We start from the raw sequence: 18,988 nt of genomic DNA, 5'->3' as shown, positions 1-18,988 counted from the left end.
AGCCCAGGAGTTTGAGGTTGCTGTGAGCTGCGATGATGCCACTACACTCTACCCAGGGCGACAGACCGAGACTCTGTCTCAAAAAAAAAAAAAAATGAGTAGCAATTAAGCAAAACTAAACATTTGTGGAAAACCAACACTATTGAAAGAAAGGCAACAAATTTATTAATAAGCAGAAAAATTAACATGAGAATATGAATCCAGATAGAAAATAACTTTAAAATATATTGTTAGGGAGATCAGAAAAAACATTAAATTCATAAAACAAGATTTGTTGCTAAAGCAAGATTTATTTCAGAACTTGGAAATTGTGAAAATATAAGAAAAATAAAGAATACAAGAATAAGAAAATATAAGTAGCAGAGTAGTCACAGTTGAAACAAATTTGTAAACTAGAAAACAAGCCAACTGGACACATAAAGACCAAGAGATAATATGAAAGAAAAATTGAGACATGGATAATCAATCCAGAAGCTCCAAAATTATTTAATGGGAATTCCAGAAAAGAGAGAAATAGAGCAGGAAATGGATGAAAACTTTGCATAGCCAAGGAAAGACAAGTCTTCTGGTGTTTGAGAATGGCAGTGACGGGCTAATCCTAATAGCTTCCAAAGACACTAAAAATAGCAAAATCCAAGCTTGTCCACAAAAAAAGAGGATTCAGATTGGCATTCACCTTCTTTTTTATAATATTGGTACTAGACAATAAATCAGTACCATGAAAATTATAAAGAAAAGTAACTTATTCTAGAATCTATATTTCACTTACTATTCGAAGGCAAAATAGACATTTTTGAAAATTCAAGGACTCAGGCTGGGTGTGGTAGTTCATGCGTGTAATCCCAGCTGACTCAGGAGGCCGAGGCAGGAGGATCACTTGAACCCAGGAGTTGGAGGCTGCAGTGAGCTCTGATTGCACTGCTGCACTCCAACTTGGCCAACAGAGCAAGACCCTGTCCCTTAAAGAAAGACTCAAAAGTTTATTCTCACAGACCTGTTTATCTAGTTTGGCAAAATGAGAAATGAACATGTTGAGAGAGGAAGACCTAAGAATAAAATAATGGTAAACAAAATAAGCAGTAAAACTTTTATTTATTTATTATTACTATTTTTTTTTTTTTTTTTTTTTGAGACAGAGTCTCGCTCTGTTGCCTGGGCTAGAGTGCCGTGGTGTCAGCCTAGCTCACAGCAACCTCAAACTCCTGGGCTCAAGTGATCCTCTTGCCTCAGCCTCCCAAGTAGCTGGGACTACAGGCCTATGCCACCACGTCTGGCTAATTTTTTCTATTTTTAGTTTTCTGGCCAGTTTCTTTCTATTTTTAGTAGAGACAGGTTCTCACTCTTGCTGAGGCTGGTCTTGAACTCCTGACCTCAAGCTATCCTCCTGCCTTGCCCTCCCAGAGTGCTAGGATTACAGGCATGAGCCACCATGTCTGGCTTAAAACTTTTATTTAAGTCTAAACATTTGTTGATGTAATAGTATAAATAGTTATGTTGACATAATTAAAAAGAAATGAATAGCAATTTGGAATTAAGGTGTCAAAGGGTATATATATGGTGTACATATCTGTATTACCTAGTTTACTAGTCTGAGAGGGCCTAGAACTAGTGACACCCAGTAGTCCCCAAGCACACTCCACTCCCAAATCTTGGTTTCTAATACCATTTTCCAATCAAAGGAGCCAGGGCTCCCTAGAGAAATGGTTGATTCTAGGGCTGGAGCAAGAGATATACAAAAGGAACCTGGGCCTGGGTACAGTGACCCATGCCTGTAATCCCAGCACTTTAGGAGGCCAAGGTGGGAGGATCGCTTCAGGTCAGGAGTTTGAGACCAGCCTGAGCAATCTAGTGAGACCCTGTCTCTACAAAAAAATAGAAAAATTATCTGGGTATCGTGGTGCACGCCTGTAGTCTCAGCTACTCAAGAGGCTGAGGCAGGAGGATCACTTGAGCCTAGGAGTTGAAGCCAACAGAAAGAGCTCCCAATGCCCAAGCTGGAACAACCTGAGCAACAAAATAAATAGCTTTAACCTGGATTGTAACCCAAAGCATAAGATAAATATCTATGAGTATAGTGGTATAAATGAGCGAGTGAATAAATAGATAAATAATAAGTGAATGGATAGGCTAAATTAGAGTAGATAGGGAAGAAGAAACAAATGTTCCTTGTAAAATCCTAGATAATTTACGTAGATATTCCCTTTTCCACAAGGTAGAACTAGGTGATTCACTTCCAAAGAGTATGGAAAGAGAAAAACAAACTTTTTGGTGGAGAGACCCAGCAGACACTGCCTTAACCAAAGTGGTGAAGGTTAACATCACCACTGATGTCGTGTACCCTTGAGAGGACGTAACAAGGGCACTTCAGCCCTGCAGTCTTCCTTCCAAAAACCGTAACCTCAATCTAATCATGGGGAAAGCTCCAGCAAGCACACATTGAAGGGCATTCTGCAAAATACCTGTCCATGAGACTGTCACGATCATAAAAAACAAGGAAGACTGAGAAACTTTCAGAGCCAAGAAGAGACTAAGGAGACATGGCAGCTGATTGCAATGTGGTGCCCTGGACTGGGTCCTGGAACGGAAAAAAGGATATTAAAGGAAAAACTGGTGAAATACAAATAAAGTCTGGAGCTGAGTTAATAGTAATATACCAATGATGGTTCCTTAGTTTTGACAAATGTACCACAACAATGTAAGATGATAACATTAGGGGAAGCTAAAACTGGGTGAGGAGTATATCGGAATGCTTTACTGTTTTAGAACTTCTCTGTATATCTAAAATTATTCCAAAAGTTAAAGCTTATGTGTTAAAATTAATTGAGAACAAACAAAAAAAAAGTGGCAAATAGATAGAAGGGTTAAAGGTTTGGAGGGTTGTGGGGGAAGAATCATTTGAATGCTGATTCATTCTGGATGTTGCATAGCAAAATAAGCACTTCAAGTTCTAGTTTCATCACTTGTAAACCTTTGCTAATTGCTTAACTTTCTAAGCTTCAGTCTCCTCACTTAAAAGACAAAAGCTTGCCCTCTTTGATGTTTAAAGATATATTAGAAGTAGGCTGGGCGGGGTGGCTCACGCCTGTAATCCTAGCACTCTAGGAGGCCGAGGCAGGCGGATTGTTTGAGCTCAGGAGTTCGAGACCAGCCTGAGCAAGAGCGAGACCCCATCTCTACTAAATAGAAAGAAATTATATGGACAGCTAAAACTATATATAGAAAAATTAGCCAGGCACGGTGGCACATGCCTGTGGTCCCAGCTACTCGGGAGGCTGAGGCAGGAGGATCGCTTGAGCCCAGGAGTTTGAGGTTGCTGTGAGCTAGGCTGACGCCACGGCACTCTAGCCCAGGCAACAGAGCGAGACTCTGTCTCAAAAAAAAAAAAAAGATATATTAGAAGTAAATAGGAATGCACCCAATAGAAAAAAAGGGCAAAAGACAACTGACAATAATTCACAATAAACATACTCAAATAGTCAACTTTACTAGGAATAAATTAAGACAGTAGTACAATACTTTTCTTCTGCTGTTAAATGACTTCTTTAAAAAAGCACAGTCATGCGAGTGAGGCTGGGGGAATGGGAGCTCTTCCGTCTCTGCTGGTGGGGATGCAGCTCTCTGGGTCAAGGGTTTTATTACTAAACAGGTTCATCCCCCAATCCAGTAATCTTCATTCCCAGCAGTTTCTCCTGGAGAAATAATCAGAGCTGTACAGTAGCAATATGCATGAATCAATAACATTAAAAGCAAGCAAAACTCTAATAGTAAAATGATGAATTGAATTATGGGTCATACTGTGGTGAATATGGTGTATCAAGAGGAAAACGTTTGTGAAATGTAAATAAAGCAAACAGCAATGTAAATGTAGAGGAAAATGTAAAGCTAAAAAATGGGAAATAGTGTATGTATATTTTAGGTGACATTTTAATGATAAGAGCTAATATTTTTATGTACCATTTACTGTATGCAGGGTACTGTTCTGTTTTGCCTACATGTTAACTTGTTTAATCCTCCTAACAACCTCTGATGTAGGTGCTATTATTACCCCCTTTTTACAGATGAGGACACAGCTGGCTGGAGTCAGGCCAGGCACCCAGGCAGTGTGGCTCCAAAGCCTCCACTGCACAAACTGCCTCTGTTATATTAATTCACCAAATAGTGAGGGTTCATCCAGTGCCAGTCACTATTCACCACTGGCACCTGACCCTGACAAATATGTTTATTGCTCACAAGGATCTTTATTCTGGTAGGAGGAGACAGAAATTAAAATCAGATAACAAATGCCACGCAAATCATTAAAACAGGCTGAGCTGTGGAGAGTCATTTGGTGGTTTCTGTGGCATGTTTGGTCAGAAAGATCTCTGTGAGATGGAGCTGTTGGAGGAGCCATCCGAAGGACAGAAAGGAACCAGCTAGTGATTGGGGGAAGGCGCTTCCAGGCAGTAGGAACAGCTACTGGATTTCCGAAGGTGGCTGGAGCACAGAAGGCAAAGGCCAGGTTGTGCAGAGCTTGTTACGCCCCTGGAAGGAGTTTGGATTTTATGCCAATGTGTTAGAAAGCCTTTAGAGGGAGAATGGGTTGTGTGTGGCGCCGGCTGGAAGCAGCCAGTTAGGCTTTTGCAGTAGACAAGGGGAGGTGATTGTGTCTAGGGCCAGGGTGGTAATTGTAGAGAAAAGTTTGGATATGATTGGGAGACAAAGCTGACAAAGCTTCCTGGTAGATTAGATGTGGTGAATGAGGGAAAGAAAGGAATGGGAGAGGCGAGATCAGGATTTCAACTTGAGCCATGGTATGCATGTGTTGTTTATTAGATATCCGAGGGAAGGTGCCAAGTTGCTAGTTGGCTTCATAAACCTGGCATTCTGTGAGGGGCCAGCGGCTGAGGATGTAGGTTACATGTGGATAACTGTGTCTCCCACATGCTTAGGAGGACAGATAAAACATTGGAATGAAATATTAACAGTCAAGATTACAGATGATTTTAATTTCCTTCGACTTTCCTCAGTGAAAATTTGTTGCTTTAAAAATCAAACACAACCAACGATTCCTTTCCCTAAGTCTGATAATATTTGAATAATTTTTAGGAAACTAAGTTACAAAGTCACAGTATTTATAAAAGCAGAATTGGCATAGGGTAGAGATATCAAAGTGGATGGTTTGCTTTAATATTTTGTACCAGGGTTATATTTGACTAAAGAGAATATTAGAGTCTAGCCTTGGTTCTGCCACTAAAATTATGCCCCTATAAGTTCATTTATTTATTTATCTATTTAACAAACATTTATTGAATATTTACCTACTAAGTGCCTGGTATTATTCTAGGAGCTAGGGATATAGCCATGATTAAAATCCACAAAAGTCCTGCCCTCAAAGAGCTTTAAATTCTAGAAAAGGAAGAAGTACCACAGGTACATGCAGTTGTCTGTGATGTGGCCCTGCATGTCCCTTGAGGCCAGTGGTCAGCAGCTGTGGCCTGTGGGCCAAATCTGGCCTTCTATCTCATTTTGTATGGCCCATGAGTTTAGAATGGGAAAATTTTAATGAATAAAAATATATTTTATCCAGGTGCGGTGGCACATGCCGGTAGTCCCAGCGACTTAGGAGGCAGAAACAGGAGAATCACTTGAGCAGAAGGTCAAGGCTGCAGTGAACTGTGATCATGCCTGTGAACAGCCACTGCACTCCAGCCTGGGTAACATAGCAAGACCCCATCTCAAAACATATATATATATATATTTTTTAAAGAATAATATTTCATGGCACATGAAAACTATATGAAATTCAAATTTCAGTGTCCATAAATAAAGTTTATTGGAACACAGCAAGTTCATTTAAGTATTTATTATCAATGACTACTTTCACATCACAGTGTCAGAGTTCAATAGTTGTGGCAATGACTATATGTTCTGCAGAACCTAAGATATTTACTACGTGGCCTTTCACAGGAACAGTTTGCAAGGCCCGGCCTACCTTGTGGATACCTCTTCTGACTCAAGGCTCACCATCCTTTGCCATACTCTCCCCTCCATCTGCAGGTCTTTGCACAAACTGTTCTTTCGCCTGAACTTTCCCCAGCACATCTTCTACCACTTGGCTCAGTCCTCCTCATCTGTCATATCCCAGCTCCAGCTTTATTCCTCCAGGAAGCTGTCTCAGAATGCTGCAGTTCGGATGAGGCATCTCTCTCGCCTTCTCTCACCCTCCTCATGTCTACATCCTGACTTCCCTCCTGCCCGGCCAGACTCCATGGCTAGTCATTTTCCACACCTTCTTTGCTGTGCACTCACCTCATTTGCCCCTCACTCCTTCCAGTGTTCTCTATAGAACCCCAACCCGATCAAGGGCGACTCTCACCAGGCCCCGGGGCAGGAGCACCACAGCCCAACTACATACTGGATGTTGCTTTAGAGATGCGACCACAGGCCGAGGCTCCTGGGCCCCCCGGAGTCCTGCCCTTACCTGGCCCTCCTACTCTCCCTCCTACAGGCCACACAGACCTCTCTTCACCCCTCCCAGCAACCCCTCACCACTTCCCACTCTCCACTTGCTTTGCTTTCCTATTTCATTTGGAAAAGAGAAGTAGTGAGAAGTTCACTTCCTTATTCTTCTCTCGTGAGTTCAGCCCCACTGCCTCAGTGTCTCTCCATCCCCAGTGGAAGAGCTGCCCACATCCCTTCATGATGCCAGCCGGTCCCTTTGTAATGAACTAGAGCTCAGCCCTTGCCTTAACAGGGATGCCCTCCAGCCAGTCTTCACCCTCTTGTACTACATTTTGCCTCTTCTAACTCCTTCCCACAAGCATACAAAAATGCTGTAATACCACTTATCTTAAAGAAATACTATAAGCCCCGTCTTGACCCCAGGGCCTCATGTTTTCTGTTCTTACCGCAATCATTTCCTTGCTGTTTGTCCTTAGAGCCATTTTGCAGCAGCCCCCCTTGCCTGGAGTGATCTCCTCCAGATATTTGCATCGCTCACTCCCTCACTTCAGTCAGTTCCCTGCTCAACGTTTGCCTCCTCAGAGGGGGAGGCCTCCTCAGAAGCCTTTGTGGCTGTTACGTCCAAGACAGGCTTTCCTCTGTCAGGCTCTCCCCTTATCATGCTGCATTTTTCTTCCTAGCATGTATCACTACCTAAAATGTGTATTTATTTATTTATTTGCTATTTTCCCACCAAAACAAAAGCTCCATGATGGCAGGAACTTTGTCACCTCTGTTCACTGCTAAGCCTCAGTTTCAACAACCATATCTAACAGATTAAACACTTGTTGAAAGTATGAATAAAATAAAGGAAGTTTGTCAGGCTTCATCTTCTAAGCTTCTGGAGGCTCAGTGTTGTCAAAGCCCTGGTTTTAATATTTCTTTCTATACTTGGATTTCAATGGTGATAGCTTCATTTTAAAGCTGGTTTTCTTCATGGTAGGAAAGGACTTTGGCAATCCCAAGCTTCATAATTGCATCCTACATGAGAAGTTGGCAAACTTTTTCTGTAAAGAGCTAGAAAGGAAATATGTTAATCTTTGTGGACCACACCTTCCTATTGCAGCTACTTAGCTCTGCCACTGTACTGTGAAAGCACTGATAGACAATTTGTAAACAAATGAGCTTGACTATATTCCAGTAAAATTATTTACAAAAGCAGGCAGCAGACCAGATTTAGCCTGAGGTTGTGGTTTTTTGACCCCTTCCCTATGAGCAAGTGGCCTTTCTAGTGGCTCTCCCAGAAGAATGGGGGGACTTTGTTTTCCAAAGTTCCCAACAACCCTCCTCTTTTAGATTGTTGGCCTGAATTTTTTCTAATACCTGATAGTGAACCAATTCCTGTAGTAAGTGGGGTGTGACTATCTCACTGGTATACTCATGGCCCACTCTGAAGCTACTGGTGACAGGAGCTTCCCACCCTGCCTGGGGCTAGGTGATTACCAGAACAAAACCGTACCAATCAGGAAGGGGCACTGGGGAGTGAATGCTAGGTAGGCACTAAATGAGGCCTACTCTGTAGCGTTGATCACGGTGTGTTACAGTATGTGCTCGTGCAACTGTTGTCCTAGAATGTAAGCCCTTGAGGTCAGGCCCCACACTGTGTGATTATTAGTAACCCAGCTTGCACTTTGTACAGCTTGAGTTCAGTTACGTTGAAAGAGACAAGAAGCCTTTGCTCATGTGGATTACTATAATTTTGTTTGTTTCGTCAGGATTTAATAAGTGTGTGTGATCCTTTATGAGTCACATACATGACAGGAAAAAAGTATCCTGTAGAAAATATTTTAATTTGTTTCATTGTTGATTAACATATTTTCTAGTTCTTAAGGGATTAAATTGATTTTTTTTTTTTTTTTTTTTTAGGTTCACAAAAAGGATTCTGGCTTTTGGCGAGATTTTGGCTTTGGAATGACTTGTCAATATCGATCAGATTTCCTGACCATTGGTAAGTATACCTTACATTTAAGGATAGGGCTTTACATATTTACTGTAGAGCTTATGGGATTTTGCTAAAAGGTCTCAGATTTGAGTGTCTGAGGTTAGCTGAAAAGAGGAATCTGGAGATATAAAAGGCCAAGTGAGTTTATGTCTTTGAATAGCAAAAATGAGGTCATAAAGATAAAAGTATAATATAATTCCTTCAAAATCAAAACACCTGTTTTTAAAAACACCTGTTTGACTTGTTACCCATATTTGCAGTTGTTTGGAGTATTCTTACAAAAGATTTCTCTGTAACTCTACTGTTGTGCTCAGGGGTGGTTACAGCTGGGAGTAATCTTGGATTAGACTAAGGGCTTTAATTTTTTTTATCTTGAAATGAAAACTCCTTTAATTGTCTAGTAAACTATTATGCAAAATCCCAGTATTTAAGACAAATGAAAAACGAGGTGTTCTTTCTAGTTCTGATTAAAGTTGGAGTTGGTACTTGGAGTCACAGCTCAGTTGTCCATTCCCCTCAGCCAAAAGATGGCCCTTGAAGAATCTGGTCTAAGCATACTTCTCCACCCCAGCTTCGGTCTTACCCAGCAAAAACTAAAAGTGTCAGAGAACAGTTTAATAAAGCAGGCAGAAACCTAATTCCATGGTTCCTGATTGATTTAGTGCTGGCTACCGTTCCACAGCATAGAGGTCATAGAACATATTTTCATATTATATTCATTTTTACAATCAACCATTGTATTGGAAATCTCCCTGCCTTATGTCTTTATCATTATAATGTTTGAAGAGTGGAAAATCAGGAAATAATGATAAAAAGACTATTAAATGAAACTAATTCTCTTTTCCTTGATTTCTTGCTTAGTAAAACAATGACCGTTCACTATCCCTCAAAAGCAGATTTTTATACATTTTTTTCTGCAGTGCCATGGATACTTGCAGTTCCTTATCTCTTTTTTATATAACTTTATTGAAATATAGTTCACATATCATGAAATTTACTAACTTTAAATGTGTAGTTCACTGAGTTGTGCACCTATCACCACAATCAAATTTAGAACATTATGACCAGGCACAGTGGCTCACGCCTGTAATCCTAGCACTCTGGGAGGCCAAGGTGGGAGGACCGCTTGAGCTCAGGAGTTCGAGACCAGCCTGAGCAAAAGCAGACCCCATCTCTACTAAAAATAGAAAAAATTAATTAGCCGGGTGTCGTGGCACATGCCTGTCGTCCCAGCTACTCGGGAGGCTGAGGCAGGAGGATCGCTTAAGCCCAGGAGTTTGAGGTTGCTGTGAGCTAGGCTGATGCCATGGCACTCTAGCCTGGGCAACAGAGTGAGACTCTGTCTCAAAAAAAATAATTTAGAATGTTATCACCCCACAAAGAAACCCTATAACCTGTTAGCAGTCTCTCCTGCTTTCCTACCACACCCCATTTCCCCCAAACCTAGGCATCTAGTAATCTACCTCCTATAGATTTGTCTTTTCTGGGCATTTAATATAAACTGAATTATATAATATGGGGTCTTTTGTGACTGGCTTCTTTCACTCAGCATGTTTTTAGGGTTCATCCATGTTGTAGCATGTATCAGGTATTTCATTCCGTTTTATAGCTGAAAATGTTTCATTGTATGGTTATACCACATTTTGTTTATCTGTTTGTCAGTTTATAGACATTTGGGTTGTTTCAACTTTTTGGCTATTATGAATATGCTGATGACATAGATTTTCAATTTTTTTGGCTATATACCTAGGAGTAGAATTGCTGAATTACATTGTAACCCTATGTCTGACCTTCTGAGGAATTGCCACATGGTTTTCCAAAGTGGCTACATCATTTTATATTCCTGCCAGCAGTGTATGAGAGTTCCAGTTTCTCCACATCCTCATTAATAAATGTTATTATCTGTCTTTGTTTCTAGCCATTATAGTGGGGTGAAGTGGTATATGATTGTAGTTTTGATTATAATGTCTCTGATGACTAAGGATGTTGAGCATCTTTTCATGTGTTTATTAGCTATTTGTATATCTTCTTTGGTGAAATGTCTGTTCAGATCCTCTGCTCATTTTAATTGGGTTATTGGAGTTTTGGGGGCTTCTTGAATACATGTACATGAATGTTTTTCATCACATTTGGGAAGTTTCAGACATTACAGTCATCTTTCAGTATCCATGGGAGACTGTATCCAGGACATCCTGTGGATATCAAAAGCCATAGATAGGGGAAGGGTGGGGCAAGGGCAATATATGTAACCTAAACTTTCGTACCACCATAATATGCTGAAATAAAAAAAAAATCCATAGATGATCAAGTCTTCTATATAAAATGGTTTAGTATTTGCATGTAACCTACGCACATTTTTCCAAATACTTTAAACCATTTCTAGATTACTTATAATACCTAATGCAATATAAATACTATGTAAATGGTTTTACTCTATTGTTTTTTAATTTGTATTATTTTTTATTTTATTTTTTTCTTTTTGGGGTTCCCCCCCACCACACACACATTATCAATCCACGGTTGGTTAAATCTGCAGATGTGGAACCTATAAGGTTTTTTGGATTGGCCGGCACCAGAGAAAGAAAGACGAGCAGAATTGAAAGGGTTAAGCAACGAGGCTCCTGGGTGAGGTTCACGGCCAGAGAGAGAGAGACAGAGAGAGAGAGAGAGAGAGAGACAGAGAGAGAGGGAGGCCCAAGAAGTTTTGAGTGGGCTTATATATGTTTTTAGAGTTGGGAGATGGGGTTTCTTCGGCATGAAGAGTTTTGGCACGAAGAGTGAGGAATTTCTTTGTTGCAGTTTTAGGGCTGGTATTGAGAAATAGGAGGGGCTGATGGTACGTGTGGACTCTAGGAACCGAGACTCTTATCAGGGTGACCATCCAGGTGTGGTCATCCTTTGACTTAGCTGGGCCTTGCAGGCGTTGTTCTCGGCAGGTCTCGTGGGCTTCTTTTTCCATTGGGGAGGGGAGGGGTGTCTGCCACCAGCCTTACAGAACCCTCGGATACAGAGGCTAGCTTTTTTCCTTTGAATATTTTTTCTGTTCCTTTCTCATTGTTTTCTCCTTCTGATACTGTCATTATGTGTATGCTGATGCTTAATGGTATCCTCTATTTCTCTGAAGCTCTGTTCATTTTTCTTCATTCTTTTCTCCCCCCTCTGTTCTTCTGATTACATAATCTCTACTGATCTGTCTTCAAGTTCTCTGATTCTTTCTTTTGTTAATTCAGATCTACTGTGAGCTGCTCAATGAATTTTTTATTTAAGTTATTATACCTTTTAACTTCATAATTTCCATTTGGTTGTTTACATATAATTTTTCTCTTTATTAATATTCTCTATTTGATGAGACATTGTTATCTTACCTTTCATTACTTCGTTAAGCATGATTTCTTCTAATTCTTTGACCATATTTATAATGACTGCTTTGGAATTTTTGTCTATTAAAGCCAACATCTGTTTCCTAACCCAAGCAGTTTTTGGTGCTTTTTTTGTGATGTGTGGGTCACACGTTGTTTCTTTGCATGCCTCATAATTTCTTTTTTGAAAACTGGACATTTTAGGTAATATGTTGTGGCAGCTCTGGATTCTGATTCCCCCCTACCTCTAGGACTTGTTGTTTTTCTTCATTTATTTATTGACTTGACTGTATTATTTTAGTCAGTTCTTTCTCCCCCTGCCCTCTGACAGTATGAAGCCTCTGATGTTCTTCAGGACGTGTATAGCTGTGCTGGGATGGTGCTGGATTTAGCAGGGCTCTCTCTGCCTGTCTCCAGGCCTCTGTTGGTGTCACTCCCAACTGTTAGGCTCTGCTGATTGCTTACCAGTTGCTGTCTCGTTGTTGTCAGTGCTCCGGGGCATAAATTGCTCCACAATCTGACTCAATTAAATTGGGCCCTTTTGCAGGGGTAGTTTTTGAGGCAAGTCTTTGGGGTTTGTTCAGACCCCAGGAGGGCTCTTCTTAGCTGTCTCTTTGCCTGATTCTCTCTGGTAAACTAGCTGGTCCGCTGTTAAGCTTGTTGCCCTCATGGAGGTACCAGCCTCCTCTTAATTGCTTACTACCAAAAATCTCCATTATCTTCTTTTTTTTTAATTTGTAAAAAATTTTTTAATTTTTATTTTTTAGAGATGGAGTCTCACTATATTGCCAAGGTTGGTCTCAAACCTCTGACCTCAAGCAATCATCCCACCTTAATTCCCGAGTAGCTGGGACTACAGGAGTGAGCTTCTGTGCCTGGCTTCCATTATTTTCAAGAGGCTTGAACTTTTCTACACTTTATTAAATAAAGTCACTTCCTTTGGGAAGAGCTTTGCAGCAGTTTTGTCTTATGGACTGCCTCTTTGGGAAAAATCTCTGAGCTTCTGCTCTGGAGCTGAGGACAGGGACAGTGGCACACTTCTTATAAAGCAGAGTAACACCCCTGCTTTTTGAGCAGGGCTCTGGGTAGGTGCAGTAGGGCCCCCCAAATTTTCCCCTTGCTGCACCTGGAGTAGAGCCTCCACCCTGTGAGTGTGGGCTAGGTAAGAAGAAAAGGAGCTGCACCTGTTTGGACTTTCATTTGGAGCTTCTGTTCCTTTCTGTTTCCTCTCCTGCTGGTATTCCCATTACAAATGTTACAGCTTTTGTAGTTGTCTCACGGTTCTTGAATATTGTGTTCTTTTTTTTTTTTTTCAGTCTTTTTTTCCTCTTTGCTTTTCAGTTTTTGAAATTTCTATTGTCATATCCTCAAGCTCAGAGATTCTTTCTTTAGCCAAGTCTAGTCTACTAATGAACCCATCAAAAAAAAAAGCATTCATTTCCTTTTTTTCTTTTTTAATTTTGAGACAGAGTCTGTCTCTCCTTCTCTCCCTCCCTTCCTCCCTCTCTCTCTCTCTCTCTCTCTCTCTCTCTCTCTCTCTCTCTCTCTCTCTCTCTCTCTCTCTCTCTCCCCGTCACCAAGGCTAGAGTGCAGTAGTGTGATCATAGCTCACTACAACCTTGAACTTCTGGCCTCAAGCCATCCTCCCCTCTCAGCCTCCCAAAGTGCTAGGATTACAGGCACGAGCCCCACTGTGTCTGCATTCATTTCTTTTACAGTGTTTTTTATCTGTAGTATCTTTCTAATTCCTTCTTAGAATTTTTATCTCTCTACTTATATTACTCATGTGTTGTCTGCTTTTTCCATTAGAGTCCTTAGCATATTTACCATAGTTGTTTTAAATTCCCAACCTTATAATTCAGTATCCCTGCTGTATCTGAATCTGGGTCTGGTGCTCTGTGTCTTTAAGCTGTGTTTTATTGTTTGTTTGTTTGGGGGTTTGGGGGAGTTTTTTGCCTTTTAGTTTACCTTGTAATTTTTTTTGTTGAAAGCTGGACTCGATATACTAGGTAGAAGGAACTGCAGTAAATAGGCCTTTGATGATGTGGTGGTAAGGCGTGAAGGGAGGGTAAGTGTTCTGCAGTCCTGTGATAAGGTCTCAGTCTTTTGGTGATCCTACGCCCCTGGGGGTGAACTTCACACATTCTTCTCAATCTCCTGTCCCCTCTCTTTCCCTCCTGGACAGGATGGCTAGGAGGGGCTGGAGCTGGATATTTCCCTTCCTCTAGGTCAGTTAGGCTGTGATGAAACCCAGCAAGTTAGGCTCTAGTTAAATAGCTTCTTCTGAGATCAGGCCTTATTATAAGGAATGAATGCTCTGGCATATTTCAAAATGATTGCCTTTCCTCCCCCTCCCTGCTGCTGGAAGTATTAGGGCATTTTTTTCCCTAATCTTCACTACTGAGAGCCTGACAGAGCTCCTGGAGGCAAAACTCACAAGAGTGTGAGGGCTCTCAATATGACTGGGTCCCCCTGGAGTTCTTAACTCTCAGACTTGCCTACACTGAGCTTCCAGCAATTTGTCAATTACAATTCAGGTTTTCCTACCCTGATTGGTTCCCACAGAGATTTCTGCTCCAGTAAGTTACGATTCTTTATATCTACCTGTCTGTCTCTCCAATTTTGAGGGCGACAGTTTGCCCTGTGACCTCAATTCTCTGAGGGATCTAAGAGGACCTGTTGATTTTTCAGCTTTTTACTTGTTAGGATAGAGTGATGACTTCGAAGCTTCTCACATGCCAGACCAAAAACTGTGAGTCTCCCATTTTTTTTAAAGTACCTACACCATCTCTGATATTTGAAGAGCTTGTTCATATCTGTAGGGAATAAGAGCTGAGAGGAATCAGACGTAGCATTTAGCTCTGATTGTTTAATACTTTTTGGAGATCTTAGGATTACTGTCCATCCTGTGAATGTGAAATTAAGTGGGACAGAATTATTTGACAGGAGACATAATTTAGAAGCCTAGCTCTTAATTAAATAATTATTTTTTTCCAGATTTTAAGAATCTTTTTTCTGGCTCTTTAAAAAACTCCAAATGGTTTGTGTTCTCCATGCTTCTTTTAAAAGTTAGTTGCTCAGCTTGCACCCAGTTTGAAGTGGTCTCCCTCTGCCTCGCCTGTCATGTCATCTAGTTAGCCTTCTGCCCCATGGCCCCGCTAGAACTGTTCTAGGTAAGATTGTAAGTAACATCTATGCTGCCAGGGCCACTTAGTTCTTTTTAAGTTCTTAATTGAGTAGGATACAGCTTACAACTTCTTCCTCAAGACACTTTTTTCACTTGACTACTGTGATGGCACCTTCTCCAGAATTTTCTCCATCATCTGGGGTCACTTCTCAGTCTCTTTTGCTGACTTATCTTTCTTTGCCTCTGTTTAACTTCTATAAACTGGTATTTCTTAGTGTTTAGATCTAAGCCCTGTTTTCCTTCTAAACTTCTTCAATAATTTCATTCATTCCCGTGGGTATAAATCATCTGTGTGCCCATTCTCAATTTTATATCTCAAGCATGGCGCATTCTTCTGATTTCCCCTCTGGTAAGTTTTCTGTAACCCAGAAAACTTTGTGTCTAGAAGGATAGAAAGAAAATACAATAAAATATTAATGGTGGTGAGATTATAGGTGATTTATATTTTCTTCTCCTTTATTTGACTTTCTATAGATATTCTGTAGATCTTTGAAATTTACAAAGTGTTTTCAAATATTTAATCTCATTTTGCTATGCTTGATGACTGACCTTGAGCTCCTAGAGTCTAGATGTCGGCCTGTAACTGGACTTCAAACTGGGAAGTCACTCCTCCACAGGTGTCTTTGTGTTGTACCGTGCCATCTCCTCTGAAGCAGAACGTAAATCTTTATGATGTTTCTCTGTGCTCTGGCTGTTAGACAGTTACTTATAATGTCAATGTTGATCTTGCAGGTGGATTTGACATGGAAGTAAAAGGTTGGGGTGGAGAAGATGTTCATCTTTATCGAAAATACTTACATGGTGACCTTATGGTGATTCGGACTCCAGTTCCTGGTCTTTTCCACCTCTGGCATGAAAAGCGCTGTGCTGACGAGCTGACCCCTGAGCAGTACCGCATGTGCATTCAGTCCAAAGCCATGAATGAGGCCTCTCACTCCCACCTGGGAATGCTGGTCTTCAGGGAGGAAATAGAGACGCACCTTCATAAACAGGCATACAGGACAAACAGTGAAGCTGTTGGTTGATGTAATCATTAACGCATTACAGTCTGGACCACAAACCAGTACTGTTTATTTAGCCTTAATTCCAATTCCAGATGCAGTGCCTCCTTCAGAGAAGATGTGTTTATTTTTCACATTCTTCCTGGCATTACTTTACTTTAGCATTTCAACTTTATATGAGAAGAAAAAATAAGTGTTTCAGCACAAAGCCTCTGTTTTGTGAGAATACTGCACCATGGAATAATTGACAAATTGAAATCAGGTATTTGTTCCAAAAGTTGTTTTGAGTAAGTTTCTGCCTGGTGCCCATGTTCTGACTGCATATGGGGTTGCACAGTGTCCTGACTGCGTCTGGGTGGAGCGATGCACTGGGCTGATGGTGAGTCAGGAGCCGCACACGCCTGCAGAGGGGACAGAGTGTCATGGACGTGGTGTGTGGGCAGGTATCTTCACCTGCCAACCACTGTCACCCTGCTTGATTTTTAAATAAAGGGCTTTGGTTGATAGCTTGAAAAATCCTTCTTCACTGAAGCAGGGAATAATTAAATGACACATCTGAAATCCTCAATCAAAGAAGGCAGAAATCAAAACCCCTTAACTTAATGTTGCTTAGACCCCTGAATGTCTGTTTTTAAGCAAATGGGTAATAGTCGAAAATAGAATCGATGGCTTGATTAAAAAAGAGAATGTGTTATTGCATTATTATCATGTTCAGGATTCGCAGTCAAAGTTGCTGTAGACTGTTTTGAACAAACAAAAAAACATGGAAACATTTTTAACAGAGTATTTAATTATGGTGGAGCACAGGATACTAGTTGTGTCTGGAAACATCAGTTTATGTGAGCCAGCTACAACAGGGCATTCCTGTGGTGGTCCAAAAAAAATGAGCATAGCATGGTTTTCTTTATTTTTTGCTTTGTATTTTCTCATTTAGCATAGATACATATGTATTTATTATCATTTATTTTCTAATATGTTAATATATGCTATATCTGTATGTGTATTATTATAATACTTTGAGTTGAAAGAGTTTCACTGTGGGGAGAAAAAACAATTTAATGAGGTATCCATCAGATCATTATGATTTGAGAAAAGGGGAGGAGAGGAAGGTAGTCTGAGTGGAAATCTGAATTACAGAATATTTTAGAGAAACATATTGCTTGCATATAGAATGTTTTAATTGAAATGTAAATTATATTAATGAGACAAGGTGAATAAGAAATTATATTCAGATAGGACTGTACTATATTATTTATCACACATGGACCTTTTACCATCAGGTCAATTGCTAGGTCCAGAAATTGGATATAAGATGAAAGACATGGATAAAGTTTTCAACTTTTGGCTTTTAAAAGGGACCTATATTGAATTCAGTGTGTACATAAACCCCTGGAAATTCAGAGAGGAAAAATCATTACATTTTTTTAAATAATATCTGAAATATTACAAATTTCTAGGTGCTACATGAATTCAATTTTATAATAACTCTTAACTAATTATTCTTACAAGTTTTAAGTTGGGGTAGTATTTAGGGTTTTTTTAAGATATGTAAAATGTTCTCTGCAAAATAATTCATGCCATTGTCTCTTTTTATATACAATTATTTATTTTGAAGACCAGTGAATTACAGTATTTAAAGTGAGAGAACTTAATTATTTGCAAAGGTAAGTTGCAGCTTGTTTTTTGAGAGAATCAAATGATAATTTTGCTCCTTTTTTTTTTAAACTAGCTTTTAATTTAAAGTTGGAAGCTAAGGAATGCAAACATTCCTATGTTTTTGACATTAAATGGTACCAATAAAGTATTTTATTACAAAAAGTTAAATGAGAATGTGATAAATTAATTTCATTATATTGTAAAATACCATAAATACAGAAAAAGTATATAACATGTCATTGTGTACTTTTTTCTTTTTCATTTTCTTTCTTTCTTTTTTTATTTTTGAGACAGAGTCTTGCTCTGTCACCCAGGCTGGAGTGCAGTGGTGTCATACGCCTCGGCTCAAGCTATCCTTCGACCTCAGCACCCCAAGCAGCTGGGACTACAGGTGCATGTTACTGCACCTGGCTCATTTTTCTATTCTTAGTAGAGATGGGGTCTTGCTCTTGCTCAGGCTGGTCTCAAATTCATGAATTCAAGTGATCTTCCTGCCTCAGCCTCCCAGAGTGCTAGGATTACAGGTGTGAGCCATCGTGCCTGGCTGTAATTGTGTTCTTTAAAGAATAAAGCATGCACCAGAGCACCAACTGCCCATATTAAAATATGAGACATTACCAGTGACAGGCCCATGTGCCCCTTCTGCATCACATACCCTCATTCTGTCCATGGTAGTCACTATCTGATTTTTGTGATAATTTTTCACTTGCTTTTCTTCATAGTTTTCTCAAGTGTGTATGTATCTCTACCTAAGATACTGTTTGGTTTTAGCTGTTTTTGAATTTTTATACATTATTATATCATTATATATTCTCTTTCATTTAGTGTTATTTTTGAGGATCACCTATGTTAATCTCAAAATCAGTTCATTCCATTGTATTGTAGGGATAGAAAAACTCCCCTCCATCTTCTTAGGGTCCCGGCCGGGTCTGAGAATTCAGTTGGCATAGGATTGATTAACAGGAGAAGAGCATACAGATTTATTTAATACAAATTTTATTGATACAGAGCCCTCTAAAAGAAATAAAGACTCAAAGAAGCCTTTAGAGTCAGTTACTTATATACTGAATTGGACAAAGAATAGTAAACTAAAAATATGACTAAATTATGTGGGGAGGCTTAAAAAATAAGAGTTACTGTAACAGAGTCTGGGCAATATTTTCTTGGTCTCAACTTCTCATCATTGACGATAAGGATGTTGCCTCTCCTAGTAGAGTGAGTATCTTTCACATGGGCATTCCTCTTCTGTTCTTAAGAAACAGCACAAAGATCAAAGTGAGTTTTTTTTTTTGCACCTGCTGTTTCTCAGGTGTCTTTAACATAAATAGTCAATATGCCAGAATAGCATATTTTAACCCCTTCA

The 18,988-nt window shown here is 39.9% G+C and overlaps 1 protein-coding gene across 4 annotated transcripts in view; it reads left to right on the top strand.

Annotated features, from left to right (window-relative positions):
- Nucleotides 1-17,793, top strand: part of CSGALNACT2 (chondroitin sulfate N-acetylgalactosaminyltransferase 2) — a 43,833-nt gene extending 26,040 nt beyond the window's left edge. For all 4 annotated transcript variants that reach the window (XM_045568185.1, XM_045568186.1, XM_045568184.1 and 1 more), the window contains 2 exons: nucleotides 8,347-8,428; nucleotides 15,701-17,793. In XM_045568185.1, coding sequence (XP_045424141.1) covers nucleotides 8,347-8,428; nucleotides 15,701-15,993 — 375 coding nt within the window. In that variant the 3' untranslated portion in view covers nucleotides 15,994-17,793. The remainder of the gene's footprint in view (nucleotides 1-8,346; nucleotides 8,429-15,700) is intronic.
- The last annotated feature ends 1,195 nt before the right edge of the window (nucleotides 17,794-18,988 follow it).

This window comes from Lemur catta, chromosome 14, assembly GCF_020740605.2.
Source record: "Lemur catta isolate mLemCat1 chromosome 14, mLemCat1.pri, whole genome shotgun sequence".
In the NCBI taxonomy this organism is placed as follows: Eukaryota; Metazoa; Chordata; class Mammalia; order Primates; family Lemuridae; genus Lemur; species Lemur catta.
The sequence above is the reverse complement of the archived record's forward strand: the minus strand, read 5'-3'. Positions and strand labels throughout refer to the sequence as shown.